Below are 20,608 nucleotides of genomic sequence, written 5' to 3' on the forward strand. Positions count from 1 at the left end.
TTGAGGAAGTGAAGATGTACAACAAGCAAAAATGGGAAAAGATTCCACCTCGAAAGCTTCAACAGTGTCCTCAATTTTCAAATGCTAATTGAGTGTTGTTAAAAGGTAAGGTGATGTAACACACTTGTAAACATACCCCTGTCCCACAACGTAACGTGTTGCAGGCATCGAATTCAAAATGAGTGAATATTGTAATTATAATAATAAAGTTGAGCCTTTTTAGTGCATTAAGTTAAATATAGGTTGAAAATAAATAGCCAATCTGACTGCCACGCCCTCCTCCCCGGCCCGAACCGTCACACAATCCTTTTATTTTGTTATTATTTATATTACACACAACGTCCCAACTTCATTGGAATTAGTGTTAAGAGAGAGAGAGAGAGATTGCAAAGGGGAGAGTTTTGGTTTCGATAAGAGACAGGAGACTGGGCAGCTGATGGAAACTTGGATGAGGGAGAGTTGACTCCCCCTTAAAGGTATTTTGAACAAAATACAACCATACTGACACTATTGAGGTGTATCAATGTTCATGTTCAGTTTTAATTGACAATTTCAAAGAGATATTTGTTCAACAATTGTTATCATGGTTGCAGTGGCTTAGAAGTGCATTGCATCATATTTACAGTTTAGCTACATAACATGAGAGTCAAAGTATCCGACAAACAATAAATGGCAATCAGCAAAACAAACTCTCTTCAATATTCATCCACAAAGTCTCTCCAAATTATCATTTTGATAACAGAAGTTGCTTCAGTCATTAGGATTAGTTATATACTAACCCACAAACACTTCTACAACTAACAAGATCAAATACTGTACAATACCTTTACTAAAAAAAAAAAAAAACCACAAAGAAGTTTTATTTTAAGTGAATACACTTGAATAGTCAATTCTAAGTGTGATGCACTGAATTTCTACCCCACGGCAATCAACAACCACTATAAGAAACAAATCTTTCAGAACTATAGTGAGGAAGCTGAACGATGCAGGAGCAGAGAGGTGACAAAATCTGTGTGTAAGGATAAAGTTCATCTCACCCAAACACAAAAGATTGTGTTCTTTTCCATCCCTATGCAGGCACAAAATCCCGACACACTGTCCTAATGTGTCCAACCGGCCATCCACAGACGACCATAAACCTTGTGAAATCGTTCCTGCAACCTCATGAGCAGCAGGTCCTGTAGGCAGTCCCAGGTCACCCAGAACCTTTCCACAAGGTCATATTGGCAGTAACCCATTAGCAAACCAAAGCCCACATCTGTCACATAGTGGCGGGCCAGAAGCAGACGGGATATGCTCACCAGGCCGGCCCATCCCAACACCAGCACTCGCATGGAGTTAGTGTCCACCAGCTGGGCTAAGAGGAAGCGGGCGCACAATGCTGCTCGTGTAGCGTGGCCCGAGGGGAAGGAGTAGCGCTCGATGAAGAAAGTGGAGAAGAAGTCCGTGCGGTTCTGGGATGGCCGTCGACGTCGGACCACAGTCTTGACGAGTCTGACCAACAGCAGATCTAGGAGCAGTGCTGGGAGGGTGAAAAAAACATTTGTTGAAATGAACTTAAAGTGTCCTTAACATAGAATTCACATGTTGAAAAACAAAATGGTGAAAAAAATGATTATAAGGTTAATAATTGTTGAGTGAGTCAAATGGGCAAATGTGAATGCACAAATAGCAACATCAGTTCCTTGATCTACAAATATCAAAACACTGCATTGAAATTTAATTGTGGCAGCCAAAATCGTAATCACGATTAAAATGTCATCAATTGTACAATCCAAAAAAACGTGTCATAGTCCGTCAAATGAAAAATCGGATTTGATGAAAATAAAGCACTTTGTTTGAAAATGTGTCTTGCAACCTATGGAAAAAGTTTTCCATATTATATATGATTGTGATTATCATATATCATATGTATGTTGAAGTCAAAGACCATTAAATATCAAATATAAACACAAATGCAACCGTCTAGGATCTGAAACGATCTCTACTAAAGAATTTCCCACCTTTCAATTGCTTTTCCGATCTCAAAAATGTGCACGCCTGCGCCATAATGAAAATCAGTTCCTCGGAAAAGACAATTATTTCCTCCCAAGAGTAAAACAAGCCCTGATATTTCCAAAACATAGCAATCCAGTATCACATTCCCAGAATAGCTCTGGCATTTCATCACAGGACAATAGGCCGACGAGTATACCAGCGCGGGGATTTTGTCTGTCATCCAAAATAATCTACACGTGCAAATAAAGCATCACTTGTGTTGTGTGCATGTCACTCAGTGGCTCCGGTGGTGCCAGCTCAAAGAACAATTTTCCATGACTGTACTGGCTTTTTCCTGACACGCACTGGGATGTACAGTATGCGGGCAAGCCAAAGTCAGCTAAAATGTACAGTACATTACTTTGATCATACATTTAGAGAAACTGGTGTTTTTCTACAGCTTCATGAAAATGCATAAACTGTTACTCTGGTGTACAGTAGGTAATTATATTTAAAGAGCTCAGCTATGGACCACAAGGAATGGACACCCACAACAATGTATTGGCCAGTCAGCAGCATTCTTTAATTTATGTTCGGTTATGCAAATCGCCATCAGCTTTAACATAAAATGGAATCCATTTCGAGCTGCTTAGGATCCAGTGGAGTACCATATTTAACACATTTATGTTTTATTTATGTAGTACTTAGTGTTTTCCCCAATAAAACTAGGTTGCGTGACATCCAGGTCAATTCCACATTCAACTTTCAATTTGCTTGTAAATATCAAGAATAACACTTTGAAAGAAAGGTTTACGGATTGACCGCCACCTTGAATTTTACGATGCATGTTAAAAGATCTGAGGTCATGGTAAAAACTCATTGAATTAAGTTTATAGATGTATATTAGTTGTGTACGACTAACGGTGTCCATTTGGCTAATTAGTAAAAGCTGTTTATTCAATTGGGCCGTACTTATTTTTATACTTTACCAAATGTTTTTGCGGGCTGGATTAAACCTGTATGCCGGCCACTACTGGTCTAAAGTGATGGTTAAGTTAATAAAACAACCAATCCTAACAGACATTTCACCAGGACTAAGGTAAAGCATTTAGGTTGAAGCAACTTTTATTTGCAGAATTTTAAAAGCCCTTTTTATATGCTCAAGTATCAGCTCTTCTACTAAAGTTCAGCAGTTTTGCCACCTATGCATATAGTGGTGCGTAATTATGCCATAATACAATTTTGATCATGATCCTCAAAATGCTCGAAAATGATGGCAGAAAAATTTAAAGAATGCACATTGCCACTCACCCAAGGCCAAATTGAGCATGATTTCCTGCTCTGCTGCAGTGTGCCCACATAGAAGTGCGTATAGAGTGCCGATGAGCCACGGGGCTACATGACCGGAGAACTCCACCAGCCTCACCAGGGGTCGTATCCCACCCCAGGATGAACCCTCACAAGCACACACTCCAAGCCGTTTGGACAACCACAAGTCGATGGCCAACAAGAAGCGCAGCGTGATGGTGACTATCGGTTGGCTCAAGCTGACGGAAAGCTCCTCACTCGGCGCTCGAGGAGCCAAATAAGAACAATTGGAGCCCCGACGTCGACATTCCGATGATGACGATCGAGTTCCACTTTGACTTCCGCGGCAGCTATTCCGTCTGGACACCGCTGAGGACATATTTCGTTTGGCGTCCCCCAGATAGCCACACGCCCAAATGTGGCGGCCACCTGTGTCACATGTGTTGAAGCGCACGAGTGGTCACGTGGTCCCCATCATACATGTACCGTACTTCCATTCCTCCTCTTGTTATCTTCTATTAACTCTTATGTTGGGGGGTTTGCAAGTACCTCGGATGGAGAGACAAGTAGGGGAGTCAAGTGTCACTCGGTGGTTCTTTGTTCTAGAGAGCTCAAGCTTTGACATGTGGCACCCCTTGTCTGCTATAAATGAAATACACTTGAATTTCTGGTACACAATCACAGATTAATTTAAAATGCAAAGAGGTATCCTGTTACAGCCCACTCCATCACCAGGGTGAGTTGTCACACAACAGTTAAAAAAATCCTACCAATAAACGCAGTTATAAATAGTAAAGAAGGCACAAATTTACACTGCACTTCAACAATAATACTACGAATAAAAACTCTCAATTAAATAAAACGAAAATAATTGCAGTATAGAACATAAAAAAATTACATAAACTGGTGTGCATTGTTTTCATGCTTTATTGGGTCCACCAGAACTATATAATAACATTTGACGCAAAACTTGTATTAAAAAAAAAAAAACGTGGGTGTGTATACCCACCCTAAAAAGTGCTCTGAAACTGTTTATTTTTTTTGTATATGACAGAAAAGAAAGGTGTTATTTACATTAAGATACAGTTCACAGTGTTATATGGGATGTTATCTGCAACTGCAAGTGTATGTAATGTTGATGGTGGAAGTGACTCGTTTAGTGATATCAGTGATAAGCAATGTTTGGTTTGGAGATTTTACAAAAACTGCAGAATTTTAACTTTTGAACAAGACATGATACATGGTTTACCAGCGAAATATTTTCACGCCATGCAATAAGATGTCACTGTATGTATGAAAGACAATCCTTCCTCTAACAGTAGTTAAGGCAAGTCAAATTTATTTATAGAGCCCCTAATCACAAACGAGTCTCAAAGAGATTCACAAGCCCACAATTGACAGATTAATGATCTTAACCCAAAAGGAGGGCGAGGGGAAAAAAAGAAAAAATATATATATAATAATTAAAAAAAAAACTAAAAAACAAGTACAAGAACTCACCTTTAGTAGGAAATCATAATAGGAAGAAAAGCAGAGGAGACATGCCATTGTTTCCAATGCACAAAATTACATCACTAGTAGTCATGTAGGCCGAAACAGAATGGGGAAGATGAAGGCTCATGACTGACAGGGTCTCCACAAAACAGTCTTTTCAATATGCTGATTTGCTGTGGAGGCCCAAAATCCCAGGTAGGAATCTTCTCACAGTGACAGTGAATGACATTCTGTCCCAAAATTGTTCATGAGGGCTTGGTACTCCCTCTGGTGGGCAACAAGGCACTGGAACACTTCATACTTCCTTTGGTAAAATCTGCAAAAGAGGTTATGGTTTCATTTATTGCATTGCTGTTTGATTATTTATGGGACAACGAATGAGAGCTAATAAGAAAAAAAACAAAACAAAGATGTCAAAGTTTCACTTTACCTCTGAAGGCTGTTATTAGGCGCAACAACTTTTCCCACTTTAGCCATTTTCGCCATCGCCTCCTAAAGTAGTAATGAAAATGTAAAATAAACATGAATAAATCATGTTGTGCACTTTCAGGCCGACTATGACCCAGCAGAAGAAAGAATTGGGCTAACAGCGGTTTTGACGCGGCTCAGCTCATGACTAATGCAGTGCACGGCCTCACTGCAGCTTAAAGCTGCACAATCCAGTGGATCAGACACAACAACTGCCGGCTGCACTAGTCGTCGGGAGGGGAGCTTGACAGGTGCAGCCTTGTCATAACAATAATGTCTTATTTTTAGTGTATCTGGCTTAAAGGCTCATCATTCTCTGGTGTTACGAGAGCTGAGGCTGGGAGATCACAGGGATGATAACTTGACCGAGTGAAAGATTATTCAGCATCTTGAATCTTAAGCACACTGTTCCGAAATCTGACTCTCTTCTGTGAAAATATGTGATATAATGCAGCCGGATGAAGGAAGTGGTGAGTCAGCGCGTCAATGGCACTGGTAGGAAATATCTTTTGGTGCTGTTCACACAAACATGGTCTGCATTCATTCATAAAAAAAAAGAAAAGGTTGCATTAATAATGAAATGTTGATACACTGACTTCCAAAGACTTTTTAATTTCATAACAGTTATGAAGAAAAGTTCGAGATATCAACAACTTAAGTTGCGTGAGTCGTGACGTGTGTGTGCGTGCATGTGAGTGTGTGCGTGTTTTCCACCTGTATTGTGCCATGATCATGGGATGCACACGCTCCAAGAACTGCTGCTCCCACCAATACAGCCTCTGTCTGTTCTGGCAAGACCACAGGCAACCCTGAAAGTAACCAAATTGGTTATGGAACAGTATTTAAATAAATATGAGCAAAATTTATGAAGCGAGATCAAGTCCGTAATATTTGCTCTAGACTGAAAACATTTTGGGTTGACATTCAAACAACATGAAACAAGAGATCATTGCCTCATTTTATTTGAAGGTATTTACACCTAAATCTGATGCACAACTTAGAAGACATAATTGAAGTTATCCAATTATATAGATATTTATTCAAACAATAAGCAGCATTGCAGATCTTGCGCCTGCGAAAGCAAAAGCAAAAATCCTCTCAATATTTTCGTGTGCATGTTTATTTAGTGGTACAAATAGTTGCTGTTCCCAAACACAGAAGCATGTCATGGTCCCTTGTTTGTACTTTGTACCGGTTGCATTGGCATGAGTCTGAACAAACACAGCGTTCTTGCTCAATCCTCCACATAAGAAGATGGTTTTAATGTCATGCCCGGCGTCTTTCATGGCCTCCAGTATATGGCGTGTACCAAGCTGAAATTAGAGAAGGATCCAGTGAAGGAAAGAGGGAAACAAATAAAATCCTCCCTACCTCAAAAGACAAGCCAAACACTCATAGGTCATTTGAAGCAAAAAAAAAAAAAGTAGTGTACTGACCGCCAGGGCTTGTATGGTGGCCAAGTAGAGCAAAGCCAAGTCATCCAAAGTTTGAGAAAGGGACAGTCCCACCAACTGTAAAATAACCATCACTCAATTCCAAATGTCTCAATTCAACAGTGGAACCTCAAAGGATAAAGATTAAGAACCTGTGGCACAGCCGCAGCAAAATCACAAGAGCCAAAGGGGCAGCTCAAGTGTTGCATTCAAGCGCAGAAAAAGTAGAACTGCGATACAGTATGTTGCTGTGTACGTTAGTAGCGTTTTTAAGTGTTTTCTTCCTGATATTTAAAAATTAAACGTCTGTTGAAAGGGGACTTATTCAAAAGAGGTCACATTTTTGTGGTAAACGAATGTGAAGTCACTGTCGGGAGGAATCCACGCCGTGTTAAAATGACAACTTTAAAGGAAAAAGAAAAATGAAAAAAAAAAAAGCCAGCTTGTTTGAGTTCTTCCCTAAAAAATACATTCAAATGCTGGCATGATTAAAAGAGTACAAAAACCAGGCCGGCGGCAGCCGAGCACTTCAAAGAGCGCGCTCATGTGAAGCGCCCATTGTGCAAAAAGCCTTTGAAAATGTCAAAACAACAAATGTCTGCCCGATACAATACAATACAATACATCTTCATTTCGGCTACACCACCTGCACAAAACGCCTTCTTAGACGTTCGAAGCTATGAGTGATGCAATAAATAAAACAACGAGCTACCTAATCACGCGCATACCTCCGCGGCACATGATCGAGGGTCTTTCTGCGATGCCACCTCGACCCATATTAAAGAAGCCAAACTTAATACAGCGAATTTTTGTATTTTCACTCATTGTCTTAAAAAAAATAAATAAATAATTAAAAAAACAAACAGATGATAAATAGAGGTGGCCATCACAGCACACCGCTTCCTCCGCACACAGAGGAAACACTTAAAATTAAGTTGCGCTCAAAAGCAGCTGTTTTATTTATGTATTTGCTATTTTCACCGCTTTAAATTGACTAAAATAGCATAAAAATTACAAAGTAGATATTTGGACATGACGTTTCCGCCAAACAGAGACGATATAGAACAAAGGCGCTTTTTTTCTATTTTGATTCCTTTTTATACACATCATTTATAATTTGCAAGGCGACGTTATTTATTTTAATAAATCAGTAATTAAACAAAAAAAAAATTTCTTTTGTTATGCCATCAACGCGTGTAAGTAAGGGGGTAGTCATTGAATGACAAAAGAGTTTTGGGGGTACAGAAGCCCAAAAAGACTCACCATGCCCTTCAGCGTGGGATCAGCCAGCGGTGACCTGTTCCCGTGAAAGTCTGGCCACACATGAAGACTTGAGCCCAGCAAGTCAACAGCCGGACACGATGATGCCATTAGACGTAGGTGGTTGTTCAGGTAGCTGTAGATGCCGTCGCCTGCGGTGTGACAACTAAGAAAACAAAGAAAAACATCCCCAAAAATTCATTTGAGATCATACTTGATTGTCCATACTTGATCGTGACCATTCTTTTTCAGACATTTCCCTTTAACGTCATGGAGTCAGTCAACAAAGGAATATAGTGTCTTGAAATCCCCCCCCCAAAAAAATATGTATCTGACTAATTGAAGAGAACAATTTTTTTTGTCTATAGGTGTCGACAAGAGTGTGAATGGCTGTGGTGGTCCGGGTTGTTTCCTGCAATTAGCTGGACGACTCAATGTTTTGAGTCATACACAACAATCTGGCCAAACCAAATCTGAATCAATTCTTATATTATTACGTATCAGCAAATGGACGATGACAGCTGTGTTCCGGTGGTTTTGAAGAGCCGAGTCTTGAATGGATCCACTCACCACTGCCGCGCCTTTTCCTGGAGCTGCGAGTAAGCGGCATGACCCTTCACCATGTGGTCAATCTGGTGGAGGGGACACGTTGTTTATACAGAAAAGTCACGTATGGAGAATGTCACATGACCACATTAAGATTTACAAATATTCGAGAAGTGATGTACTGTGTGTCTGATCTCAACATCATTATCGGTAAGAACATTAAGTACACTTGCACAATACAGTTTGAGAGCAGAAAAAAATATATATTTATATAAATCCCCCAAAAAATAATGTACAATATATCATTAGTGCTTGACTTTGCAGTTGTGAATCCTTTTCATATTTTGGTAACCTTGTTTTAATAAATAACAGGTATTCGTATCGTTTGTATATTGAACACGCAACATGTACGGTAATTGAAATCACTTGAAAATCAGTTCTCAAAAGGGGACTTTTATTTGGTTTAACACATACAAGGACCACCAGAGCAGAAGACACTGACCAGTCGTCCTGTGACACTCTGTCCTCCCTCGTTCAGCCACATGTCTGGGACCATGGCAGACAGGCAGGGACCCCACACACCCGGCACAAACAGCGGCTGCTCACTGATCTGGTGAAAGTTGAAGTCAATCACTGCTTTTTAAATACAACACGTGACTTAAAAAAAAAAAAAAAAAAAAAAAAACATGCATTCTTATTGACTGAAGAATAAGCCGTGTTGAAGAATATTTCTTTCAAGTGCATTTTCTCATATTTGGAATTGTACTTGAAAAAACTAAGGGGCAAGTTCTTCCGAGCGTTTATGTTAGAAAATGTGCACGAGTAATTGTTTAAGACTACTGTTGAACATAAAGTTTTCCCAATTCTCTCATTTCAGCCTGTCAACTGTAAAAGTTTGGTGATCACGTCATCAATCCGTCATGTATGGTAATGTTTTGTTGTTTTGGAAAACCCGTTAAACAACAATAATTGGTTCATAAACAGTTATCTGGGCAAAATGGTTTCGTGATAAGCATTAATGGAAATAAAATTGCATTTAAATCTTCAAGTAATCGATAGAATAAGCGACTCATTTATACTAAAAAAAAAAATAAATAAATGTTATATAATAGGGGAATACTGTTAAAGACTCACCGCCATGTGACAAGACGATGTCCCACAGATCATGGCTATACGTGTTGTGATTGGCTGGCCCTCGCACGGCAGCTGAAAGCCTTTTACATCTGCTCCTATCACACCTGGAGAAACAGAGCAAATGACTCCTAACACAATGACACTTCAGCGTATATTAGGATTCGTTGATGAAAAGTTTATCTCTTTGAATTCATTCACTCCCATCACAGGTAAAATGAATGCACTTTTTGGCTTCTATACCCGTCAATGGCAGTGAATGAGTTAAATGCCCACTCCGAGACAAATAGTTTAGCAGAGTGTCCATGTTTTCTGGTATTGCCACTTCAAATTCACTAGTGGCAATAACGTCTGGAATAATATTTGTACGGATTGTTTAAAATAAAACCAGTGAGTGCGTATGCGTGTGCGGGAGGGCAAGGCGGCGTACATCACTGTGACATGTCCAGCATGTGTTCTTTTAAGTGTTGTAACCTTTGACTTGTGTCAAATGGAGAGTTCAGGAGTAGTTTAAAGAGCAAAAACAAAATCCAGATGCTCAGGTTGGTCAGAAGCAGAGAAGCAGCACAGCAAGGGATGTCACAACATGTTAGGTGTTGCCGTCTACTAAAGGTGCAGTTGTTGCCGAAAAACACCACCAACAACAACAAGAATTTATGTTCTGCTTGAGATACCAAGGCCTCCAGCGTGAGCATCAATAAGCGAAGCCCCCACCGCAGTTCCTGGATCGAGACCCAAATCTACTGCTGCCTCCTGAGTCAGGCCATCTCCGAGAGGACTCCCAGGGGAACATGTCATGTTTCCTGGAAGGCAAAACATGAATCATTCAAACTATATACAATTAAATTAATTATGTATATTTATTTGATTGGAATTTACCTATTTTGGAAAAGTTGTTTTCAGCGAGATCTTCCAATCCTACTGAAGTCCAAAAACTGACATCCCATCCCTCTGGGGGGCAATACGTCCATTTACAAACCAGAGTGCAAAGCGATCTGTTAAACAATCAAGAAAGTACCATTAGCATCTGCCCGTTTTCCAACATTGGAGATGTAATAGCGTTTGGCGTGGATTTCAATTAAATATAAATAAACTTAAAATGATCATTTCTTCGATGAAAAATAAAATACATTAAATACAAAAAGGTTTTAAGTGGAGGGGGGGCTTTTTGATTTTTTGATTCATGGGCCACAATGGGTTCGAAAATATGACAGAGGGGCCGGACCAGGAGCAAGCAGATGGATGGAGTGTTTTTCACCTCATCGGAGAAAAAAAATATATTTGTTTTATATATATAATTTCTTAATTTGAATTTAATTTTAAATGAAAATGAACAAAAGCAACAACAGATACAACAAAATATCGGCCTTTGACACACCACAGTATTTAGCTATTTATTGAAATGAGCCTTAAAACACTGAAAATTATATGAGTAAAATGCAACTATTTTGTTACTAACAATTTCTATTTTAAAGCACTGAAAGTTTTGTGATCCTTCAGGATCTCATCATCATGATCTCTCTCCTCCTGTCTTTATTTTAAAAAAAAAGAGAAAAAAAAATATTAACAAGGTTTTTACAAAATCGGTGGGCCGGATTAAAACCCTTAACGGGCCGAATGTGGCCCCCGGGCCATAGTTTGCCCATCCCTGAGCTGTCGCATATGGAAGGAGTAGAGGGAAAATGAAATCCATGGGTAGTGGCATCCATTCCAATTATTATTTTTTCCAAACAGTCGGCATAATCGCACTTTTTATGGGCGTGACAAATTAGCGTAACCCTATTGTGTAAGTTAGTGTAGCTGATGTTTCAGCAATTTATTTTATACTCAACTGTTTGTAGACACTGCAGAATATTGCCTGCGACACATTTTACAGTATAGTTATTCATGTCCAGTAGGAGCCATTCACGTGATTTTCAAAAAATGATTTTAATGTATGCCTCATCTTAGGTTGTAAATTTATGTCTTTATGTCTCCTTAAAACCAGGATTTCCCTAGTGCAGAACTAAAAAAAAGGCTTATTATGTTATTCAATTCTATCATGACAATAGAAGAAATTATTGTTGCGGTATAACTAACCTGGTCAATGAGCCAGTGGCCTTCCATGAAAGAAAGTCTGGAAGGTCAAAAAAGTGAGCAGCTTTGTTCCAGCAGATGTCCCGTAGGTTCTGCAGAAGTGGGACGAAAAAAGCAGCAATCTTTGCACCAAGAACAAATGCTCACATGTGGGTGGGACAAAAAAGAAAACCTACAACATCAAACATAACTAGATCATTGCACCTCTGCTCACCTCTCACCTCTTTGAGCCAGAGTAGTTTAGGTGGTTGCATCTCCGGTGACATGACCCCTCCAACCCGACTAAGAACGCTGTGGCCTGTGCTTGTGATACGAGCAGCCTGCTCAGCGGCACGATGGTCCATCCACATCACCACGTTTCTCCGTTTGTTTCCTGGATAAGGACGAAAAAAGGCTGTCATTGTGGTTGTTATTGTTGTCTTGCCTTAAGGGTGATGACATGACGACGAACATTCGACGCGTGACATGTCATTGGGCGAAATGACGACTTTACCATCCTGATTGACTGCTACAGGCTGGAAGCCTTGGTCCAACACCACAAGGGAACAGGTAGCATCAAAACCGATCCCTCTCACCTGCTTCTTATTTACGCCCCGTGTCACTTCCTGACACACAAAAATAAAATATTACCACAAAGAAAATGTCATTTGGACGGATGATCAAGAGTGGCAAAATTAAATACATAATTTATTGCATTTCAATACATATATAATCATATCAAGATTTCATTATTATATAATTGATTCCTTCTATTATAGCACTTCTGCTCTTGTTTTCCTGCGCATCATGACATCATAGTATCTGTCATTCACATTCCCACTCTTCCTCCCTGCAGTTGAGTGACTGTTCCTCTAGGGGGCGCTATTTAGCATCTCCTGCTTTCTCGTGTAGCTCGCTCCTACCTTGACGACGGCGCAGCATTTCTCCCAAATCTCAGAAGAAGACTGCACATAATGATCGCTGTGGGGTTCCCAGATGCTAATGGGCTCCTGAGCGGCGGTCTTCAATTGACCTTCTCGAGTCACCAGAGCAGCCCTCACACTGGCAGTGCCCACGTCTACTCCGACATAGTAAACTTCAGCCATGAGGGAGGGCACCGCCTGCATGGTTGACCTGCACATAGATTCAAAACACTGCCAGTGTCAACATTGGAACAGATTTAGAAAAGACGCACATTACGCATTTTCACGCTGCATATGCTTGAAACGAGCGCGCGTCCAGATTGAAGAAAGCATTCGGCACACCGCAGCGACAGTAACAGATCAGGTCTAAGTATATTATAGTTCGCAAGTTTGAAAATGCAGTTTATCAGCAAACACAACATTTCCGAACTCACCCAGAGCCTGCAAAGTCTGAAATCTAGTTTTCGACTTTTCGGCCAAAAGAAATTACTGTACTGCACTTTGAGCTAGGTGCTCTCTTGGAGAACGGAAAGAGAAAGAGGCCAAAATACACCAAATTGCGTTTCTCGCTTGAGACTACAAAAGGAGAGGGTATTTCGAGTTTCATCGATAATGTTGTGAGCCATATATATATATATATATATATATATATATATATATATACACACCCACACACACACACACACCAACAAATTGATTAATTAATTCACACGGAAATGCGCGGTTACTTAAAATGTCAGCGTCATAGTTATTTTTTTCATCTGTTTGTGCAAATTCGGTCAAAATTAGACTAGAATAGAATGATAGTAAAATTAGTATCTGAGATACGTACTGCAAATCTTAAATAGCTTGCAAGTGCACTTTAGAATGCCTGTACAAAACTAAAAAAAAAAAAAATATTTTAAAAAGCGGGTTTGGCTGATGTTACCAAAACAAGACAGCATGTAAACAAAAATAATATGCTAGCCTATGCTGTTTTGTTTTGTTTTGTAGGGCATCCAAATTTACTAGGAGAGAACAAAAATAATTAGGCAAGGCCCATCTTCTCATTACTTCCAGTTGTTTAGACCATGTGTCAATTTTAAGGCCTGTTGGCCAGTCTTGGCCTTTTGATCAGTGAAATCTTGACACAATTTTTCCTTGGCTTCTGTTCAAAATTATAGTCAACCGTAAAAATGCGAACTCCAATTGTGTAATTTGATTGGGTGATTTGGTTGCCACATAAAGCATCAAGTAAGGGTCTGTTTGCCATAGCAGAATGTTCATGGCTGGGTATAGTAATTTGGAATCCTGGAAGAAGAGGAAGATAGTATCTGTGTTGATATTTTGCATTGAGGCTGTAGAAGTCGCAAACATTATTGGAAATGTGGAGCTGGCACTTTCCTGATTTATGACAAAATTCAGCAGATATGGGCAGCTTTATTGGAAATTAGAAACTTGCCAGTCATGATTAATGTGTTGTGGCCGCTGATTAACACCCAGACACAAGTGAACTCAATCGCAGGTTGAACGTGATTTCTTAGCCTGCTTGCATATCAGATTCTAACGTAGAGAAGTTGAGAGGCTCCCTAGAAGAACTGATCACTAATTCGGCCGATTGAGTCCCATCCCCTGAGAGCGCCAGTGAAAGAGTCATAGCTGACAAAATTACCATATTTCCCGGGCTATAAGACACACATGTATACAAACCGCACCATGCTATAAACCGCAGTTTTGTATGTTGAAAAAAATTAGTTGTTTACTGCATGTACAGAACGATTTTGTACTGTGAATGCACATAAAGGTACATGAACAGATTCTTAAAACAGTGCATTCTAACACAGCAACAACTTTGCTAATTAAAACAGAGCAGACCCAAGAGGAAAAAAAAAATATTTATTTAGCGTATTTTCTGGACTATAGAGCGCCTCCACCGGTGAAAGAAAAATCCACAGAAAAGCCAAAGCCGCTGTTGTATTTAGCCGCATGGTTCAAAATCTTGGGAAAAAGTAACATCTTATAGTCCAGAAAATACGGAATCGTTCCCAAAACAACTGTTATTTTGGATTCTTTCCTGAACGTTTCCTGTTTAAAAACAGATAGTATATAGACATTCTACTCATAGAAAAACATATTGACATAAATGTAAGGGGATGTACTGTTATGTTGTCTTGCTGTGTCCCAGTTCCAAACTCTAATCACAGCTGCCTGGGAAGCTGTTTCGAAATGGGTAGTCTGGAAACAATTATTGATTTTTAAACTTTTTTTTGGAGGGGGGGTGCAAAAACACCATGGGTCTCTTTCTCAATTCAACCCTCAGTTAACATGCGTCATCATTTGTTGAAGAAATGAGTCATTTGGGAAATTTACGGTTGCCGTGACTCAAGTACCGAGCACATTTGTACATTTGTGTTTCGACTTATGAGTTATCCTTTGATGATACTTTACTCAGTATTGTTTGCTATTTCTTCATCTCGAAGCTGGGGAAGGTCACAGCTGCAATTATTTACTAACTGCGAACCACAACCAGACTCACATCATTCGATTTAGTACCTACTCAAACTATCTTTTTTTTTATCATGATGCTGCTGGAAATGTTCAAGAAGTATATTGGATGGATTTTCCTGATTTGGTTTTCTGGAGCCCATCGCTACGTTTCAGCAAATCGTTTTTGTCGTGTGCCAACTCTGAATGGAGGTTATCTTGTTCCTCAACAAGATTCATATTTGCATGGAACCGTGTTGCACTATGCGTGTGAAAGCGGATTCAAGCCAGCAGTGGCGGGCTGGTGGGCAACAACGACATGTCAGGATGGCAAATGGTCCACTCAACCGCAATGTATTGGTAAGTGTTGGACTAACGGTGTGTCAGTAGTGAAAATACACGTGTGCTGATTTTTTTTAATGGGACAGATGAGCCAGGTTATAACTTTCTTGCGTTGGTTCACAAATTATAAAAAAGTTGTGGACGTAAAATGCTTAAAATATTTGTTTTAAAATAACAAAATAATTATTTCTAATCATAATAATTATGTGTAAATCCAAAAAAATGCATGTTATATCTGTATTGTTTTTTTTTTTACCAGTCTTGGTAGCAACAAATTCAAAAAAAATGTTTAGTGAAATTGTATTATGTGTTTACTTGAGTAACATTATTATTTACAGTAAATCAACTATTTGATTAATAAGATGTTTTAAAAAAAAATTAACAAATACATGTAAAAAAGTTCAATAAAAATACTTCACAATAAATCAATTCACTGATTAATGAGATAAATTACTAAGAATTAATAAATACAAAAATAAATACTAACAAATGTAGCATTGTTAAAAATGTACTATATTACAGTTTTGAAATTTGCATTTTTTTTTTTTTTTACAATAAATCAGTCAATCAAGTATTTTTTGGGACACATAGACAAGTACAAAAAATAGATTAATGCATTTTAAATGGCTGCTTTTTATTTATTTATTTTTTAATGATTTCATTATTAGTTATTTTTTTTTCTATTCTAACAAAATGCTTCTTTGTTCTTGTAAAAAAATGAAAAAACATTTATTGGGAAAAAGTTGGCTTTCTTATCATATTAATTTGCAATTAAAAATGTGATTTTTTTTGCACACATTTGACCCAGGAGCTTCCTTGCAGATGCAGATATGCAGAATATTCAGCATCTTAATATTGAAGTCCCAAAGGTTTTGTTTCAATCTGTGAATCGCAAACTACAAGTGTCACATGTACTACTAATTAAAACAAAACAAAGCATATACAGTATGTATTCCAAACTGATTAAAATGTATTAAGGTCTAAAGTTGCTTGTTATCCCTTTTTGTTTCCCAGATGTCAACAGTTGCATTCCACCAACAATCCCTCATGCAAAATTCACATCAAGCTCAACGGGTTGGTATGAGAACACCTACATAATAAGGATAACATGTGATGCCGGCTATTCATACAAACACTGGGATGCGACAGCTCAGTGCGTCAATGGGACATGGCTCTCTATACCAATCTGTGAACGTAAGACTGTCCGATTTTTTATTTTAAGATCTTGTCACCATATATCCATAACCTATACTGTGCTTGTTTTCACAGGAAGTATCCAGGCATGTGATGAGCCACTTAAAATTCCCAACGCTGTAATCATAAACCAGGGCCCTCGTCAGGATGTGTATGCTTCGGACACTGAAATACTGTACGAATGTGAAGCGGGATATGATGTAGAAGGAAAACAGAAAAAGTCCATTTTTTGCATCGAGGGAACCTGGTCGGTCGCCCTGCCATGCAGTGAGTAAAATTAAAGGGGAAGTCCACCTAAATATTTTCTTTGGAACAAATTGTTCTACGCGCCTTCACCAGTCAAAACATGGCATTCCAATTAATAATGTGTTTGCGGGATATGAGTTAAGCAGCAAAATTGACCCGTTTTTAGCCATCTCAGGGGGCGGCCATTTTGTCACTTCTCTCGACTGCCAGTTATTCGGGGCTCAGGTAATGACCATTCATAGCTCATCTGTTTTCTGAAGCTTTGCCATGATTGGTCACTACCTGAGGAACTGTTATGTCATTTTCGGTCAACAGAAGTGACAAAATGGCTGCCCCCTGAGATGGCTAAAAATAGGTGGAGTTTACCGCTTAAAGTCATATTCCACAAACACAATATTAATCAGAATGTCATGTTTCAACGAGTGGGCCGCCATATAACATAATTTTTTGGCTTGACTTCCTCTTTCAGTAGATGTGCAACTTGTTTTTAGGGCAGTAATTGTGCACATCCAATAAAATAGTACCGTAGTTTTGTTTTCAACGAAGCAGGCATAGATTCCTCACTTGTCAGGACATTTGTGAGTAATTTGAGATGAACTCATTGTGACTTTAGTACACAGTAAATTTTGTAGAGTACATTTGACTCTAAAGAGACTATATTTGGTCCCAGCAAACAGAGCAAAACTTGAGTAAAATATTTGCATATTTTACACTGAATATTGTACTTTCAAATATTACTCTGTTTACTCGGACCAAATATAGTCTGTTGAGGGTAAAATGTACTCTAGAAAATTTACTGTGTACATTTTTGTTTGTAGTGGCGCATGCGATATTTCTTATATGTGTCCTTGGGGAACACTGGACTAGACAGCATGTAACTTCCATCATTTTGATTTTTTTTCCACAGTCAAACAAATAAAGCCAACTCCTGGTGGCTCCACATCAACTGGCAGTGAGACAAGGCCTCCAGGTGGAGGTATGGACAAGAACAAAATTGTTGGTTAAAAAAAATAATTAAATTAAACACAAACAGTAGTTACTGAAATAAATTGAAAAAAGACCAAAGTAAGACTTGAGATTTAATGAATTGTAGTCCTACATCACTTCAGTAATCATGATGGATTTTGACTTTCTGATATGTGAAGTTAAAAGTGATTTAAATCTTCAATGCAGTGAATATGACATGCTTAGGTTGATGAATTTTTTATTCATGTTTAGTTGTCATCAAAAGACCAGATGGTGGACACGATGGGTCTGGAAGTGGAAACACTGAGAGTCGGTCACTGAGCCGTATAAATTTACCGTACCTTCCTTATTTACTGTTCACTTCATTGTTTTATATTTTTGGCCTACAAGTGTTTTCCATCCTAATACTGACATCATTACGGATTTGCTACTGCTTTTGTGTATGTTAGTCGAGTTAGTTAGGCTTTGAAACATTTCAAATAACAAACTTGGGTGGTGTGGTTATTCTCTCTTTTCAATTTTACAAAGTCTCATGATTCAATTGTAAAAAAAAAAAAAAAAAAATGTTATTCTTTTAAATGGGCGTATGGGAATGTTGTTGAGCAATTGTGTGGCATTACAGTAATTCCTATTTGCTAAAAAAAAAAAAAAAAAAAAAAACGCCCCATCCGGGGCTTTTTCTGTTATGGTATAAGATGCCACAAGATGGTGCCAAATCTCAGACTAATAGGAAAGTAGTACATTGGTGTCAAGGAAGCATGATAAAGTAATACATCGCAATGAGAGTCAAGACTCGTACGTTGAGGATTTTGCCAAGTAGTGAGAATATGAAAAGCAAAATATATTTTTAAAAGATTATCCCGCTCAACCGGTTATTAAATGACAAATAAAATGTGTTAATCAGGGTGTGTTCATTCAATCTTTCAGGATCTTCAACCAACTCCAGTTCTACTGATCCACGAGTTACTACAAGTAGATATTCATTCATAATTCAAAGGTTTCATCATCTTAGACAGTAAATGTCTGACATCATGAGTAAATTTTTCTCTTTTACCATTTTAGTTGACCAATGTGGAACACCTCCAATTGTCACCAATGGTGAGATTGTGGAAAGGGATTCAATATTTTTGAAATACCAATGTGGCCGTTTCTACAAACAAGAGGGTTTGGAGAAAGTGTACTGTTACACTAATGGCCAGTGGTCCACACCGCCCACTTGCAAAGGTATATACATATACATACATATATATATATATATATATATATTTTTTTTTTAAACGGAAACAACTGACTTTTACTCGATGGATTTTGCTTAACTTGTTGTTTGTTGCTTCTTGTGTACAGCTTACTACTGTTCCGTGGATACTGTTCAATATTCCCAGTTAAAATACGACGGCGTCAAATATATAAATGATGGGGAGACTGTGAGACTTGAATGTGTCAAACTGGACCACTGGCTGACGAGCCATTATTCGGTGGGGAGGTGCAACAACGGAAGGATAACGTTAGGCCAATGTAATTATATATATTTTTTTTAATTATTATTTCCAGTTAATGTATTAACATGCTTCAGACTATGGCATTCATCTGGTTCTTAAAGGGGAAGTCAACGCAAAAATATTCTTTTCAATAATTTGTTCTATGTGCCTCCACGAAGTCTCAACATAGCATTCTGATTAATATTCTGTTTATGAAATATGAGTTAAGCAGCAAAATCCAGCCGATATTAGCCATCTCTGTAGGCGGCCAATATGTCAAGTTGTCGACTGAGGATCAATCATGGCTCAGCTTCAGAAAACAGGTGAGCCATGATTGGTCGTTAGCTGAGCAACTGTGATGTCATTTTCAGTCGACGAAAGTGACAAATTGGCCGCCCCCTGAGATGGATAAAATCGGGTGGATCTTACTGCTTAAATCATATTCCATAAACACAATATTAGTAATAATGCCATGTTTCCATTAGTGGGGCTGCACAGAACATATTCTTGCTAAAAAAAAATTGCCGTTGACTTCCCGTTAATGACAAGAATGCATGACGCTGACTAAAAACTCACATATTCACGAGCTTTTGTAATTTTTTTCAGGTTGTAATTGGTTTGAACTGAAGTTTGTAAGTGACAATATTTTTTGTTCAATAATACAATGTTAGTTTTGGTGTATTATTCTGACTAACTAAATCCTCTGTCTTTGTCATCAGAATACATGCTAAAAAGGTCAAGACTGAAGATGCATCTCGCAACAGCTTTTATGAGGACCCAAATCTATGGTTGGCTTTTCATTGAGGTCTTTATGAATACTTTTGTCTATTTGCTTGTCACTCTCATAAAATCGTTCACAGAAAGCAATGATCGTTTTGTGGTGTTTCTGTCTGTGATTGGAGCAATCATCCGTTATCCATAAAACTCAATGCCCAACTTTGAAGCAAGCGGGAATTTCTGTTGAAATTGCACATGAATGCTGAAGAGCTGACAATGAGCTGAAATGCCGTTGATGGAAATTTAACTGAATTATTGAAATGAGAGTGAAAATACAAGGGTTTAAATCGGTTCAAAAATGTGGAAGGAGCACAATGTGAAAAAAAAAAAAAAATTATTTTTTTAAATGACAATGCTCATTTCACAACTTATTTATTCATTCAACACAGAAAGAATTCGAGTCACCACTCACCACTGTTTCAGATTTTGAAGATAAACTCATTCTCTGTTCTGAACAAGTAACCAGAAGTTCATGACCATTTGCAAAGTTTGAGCTGAAATCAAATAAAGTGTACAATGGAAGAATTCATCATTTGCATGCAAACGC

The 20,608-nt window shown here is 38.5% G+C and overlaps 3 protein-coding genes across 4 annotated transcripts; 1 reads left to right on the forward strand and 2 right to left on the reverse strand.

Annotated features, from left to right (window-relative positions):
- Window positions 1-1,078: 1,078 nt before the first annotated feature.
- Window positions 1,079-3,685, reverse strand: LOC148325754 (polyisoprenoid diphosphate/phosphate phosphohydrolase PLPP6-like). The gene is made up of 2 exons (XM_088311674.1): window positions 3,289-3,685; window positions 1,079-1,522 (listed from the first exon to the last, which is right to left on the reverse strand). The coding sequence occupies exons 1-2, from the start codon at window positions 3,662-3,664 to the stop codon at window positions 1,101-1,103; spliced, it is 798 nt and encodes a 265-aa protein (XP_088167800.1). The 5' UTR covers window positions 3,665-3,685; the 3' UTR covers window positions 1,079-1,100.
- Window positions 3,686-4,607: 922 nt separating this feature from the next.
- fggy (FGGY carbohydrate kinase domain containing) lies at window positions 4,608-13,161 on the reverse strand. Its single transcript, XM_088312159.1, has 16 exons — window positions 13,030-13,161; window positions 12,596-12,806; window positions 12,187-12,298; window positions 11,915-12,066; window positions 11,697-11,785; window positions 10,497-10,612; window positions 10,292-10,420; window positions 9,621-9,724; window positions 8,989-9,096; window positions 8,511-8,572; window positions 7,944-8,106; window positions 6,684-6,758; window positions 6,440-6,560; window positions 5,962-6,056; window positions 5,210-5,271; window positions 4,608-5,095 (listed from the first exon to the last, which is right to left on the reverse strand). Exons 2-16 carry the CDS (start codon window positions 12,797-12,799, stop codon window positions 4,987-4,989), a joined length of 1,701 nt encoding a protein of 566 aa, XP_088168285.1. The 5' UTR covers window positions 12,800-12,806; window positions 13,030-13,161; the 3' UTR covers window positions 4,608-4,986.
- A 1,791-nt stretch (window positions 13,162-14,952) lies between these two features.
- On the forward strand, window positions 14,953-20,151 carry LOC148325756 (complement factor H-related protein 1-like). Of its 2 annotated transcripts, XM_088310711.1 has the most exons (10): window positions 14,953-15,418; window positions 16,415-16,594; window positions 16,670-16,861; window positions 17,748-17,816; window positions 18,059-18,115; window positions 18,734-18,778; window positions 18,869-19,030; window positions 19,151-19,321; window positions 19,891-19,916; window positions 20,004-20,151. In XM_088310711.1, the coding sequence occupies exons 1-10, from the start codon at window positions 15,154-15,156 to the stop codon at window positions 20,013-20,015; spliced, it is 1,179 nt and encodes a 392-aa protein (XP_088166837.1). In that variant the 5' UTR covers window positions 14,953-15,153; the 3' UTR covers window positions 20,016-20,151. The 2 variants fall into 2 exon arrangements, with proteins under 2 accessions (XP_088166837.1, XP_088166839.1); XM_088310713.1 differs by lacking the exon at window positions 18,059-18,115 and having other exon boundaries at window positions 14,957-15,418.
- Window positions 20,152-20,608: the final 457 nt, after the last annotated feature.

This window comes from Idiotropiscis lumnitzeri, chromosome 12 (assembly GCF_059441095.1).
Source record: "Idiotropiscis lumnitzeri isolate Australia: NSW breed Sydney's pygmy pipehorse chromosome 12, RoL_Ilum_1.0, whole genome shotgun sequence".
NCBI classification, from domain to species: Eukaryota; Metazoa; Chordata; class Actinopteri; order Syngnathiformes; family Syngnathidae; genus Idiotropiscis; species Idiotropiscis lumnitzeri.

What these genes read in the sequence shown, in the direction of transcription:
- LOC148325754 (XM_088311674.1), bottom strand. Translation starts at nt 3,664, where the DNA reads ATGTCCTCAGCGGTGTCCAGACGGAATAGCTGCCGCGGAAGTCAAAGT. An exon ending in CATGCTCAATTTGGCCTTGG is followed by an intron (nt 1,523 to 3,288) that starts GTGAGTGGCAAT and finishes TCACCCTCCCAG; the next exon opens with CACTGCTCCTAGATCTGCTG.
- LOC148325756 (XM_088310711.1), top strand. Translation starts at nt 15,154, where the DNA reads ATGATGCTGCTGGAAATGTTCAAGAAGTATATTGGATGGATTTTCCTG. An exon ending in CACTCAACCGCAATGTATTG is followed by an intron (nt 15,419 to 16,414) that starts GTAAGTGTTGGA and finishes TTTGTTTCCCAG; the next exon opens with ATGTCAACAGTTGCATTCCA. An exon ending in AAGGATAACGTTAGGCCAAT is followed by an intron (nt 19,322 to 19,890) that starts GTAATTATATAT and finishes AATTTTTTTCAG; the next exon opens with GTTGTAATTGGTTTGAACTG.
- fggy (XM_088312159.1), bottom strand. Translation starts at nt 12,799, where the DNA reads ATGCAGGCGGTGCCCTCCCTCATGGCTGAAGTTTACTATGTCGGAGTA. An exon ending in GCCACTGGCTCATTGACCAG is followed by an intron (nt 10,613 to 11,696) that starts GTTAGTTATACC and finishes ATTGTTTAACAG; the next exon opens with ATCGCTTTGCACTCTGGTTT. An exon ending in CCACCATACAAGCCCTGGCG is followed by an intron (nt 6,561 to 6,683) that starts GTCAGTACACTA and finishes CTCTAATTTCAG; the next exon opens with CTTGGTACACGCCATATACT.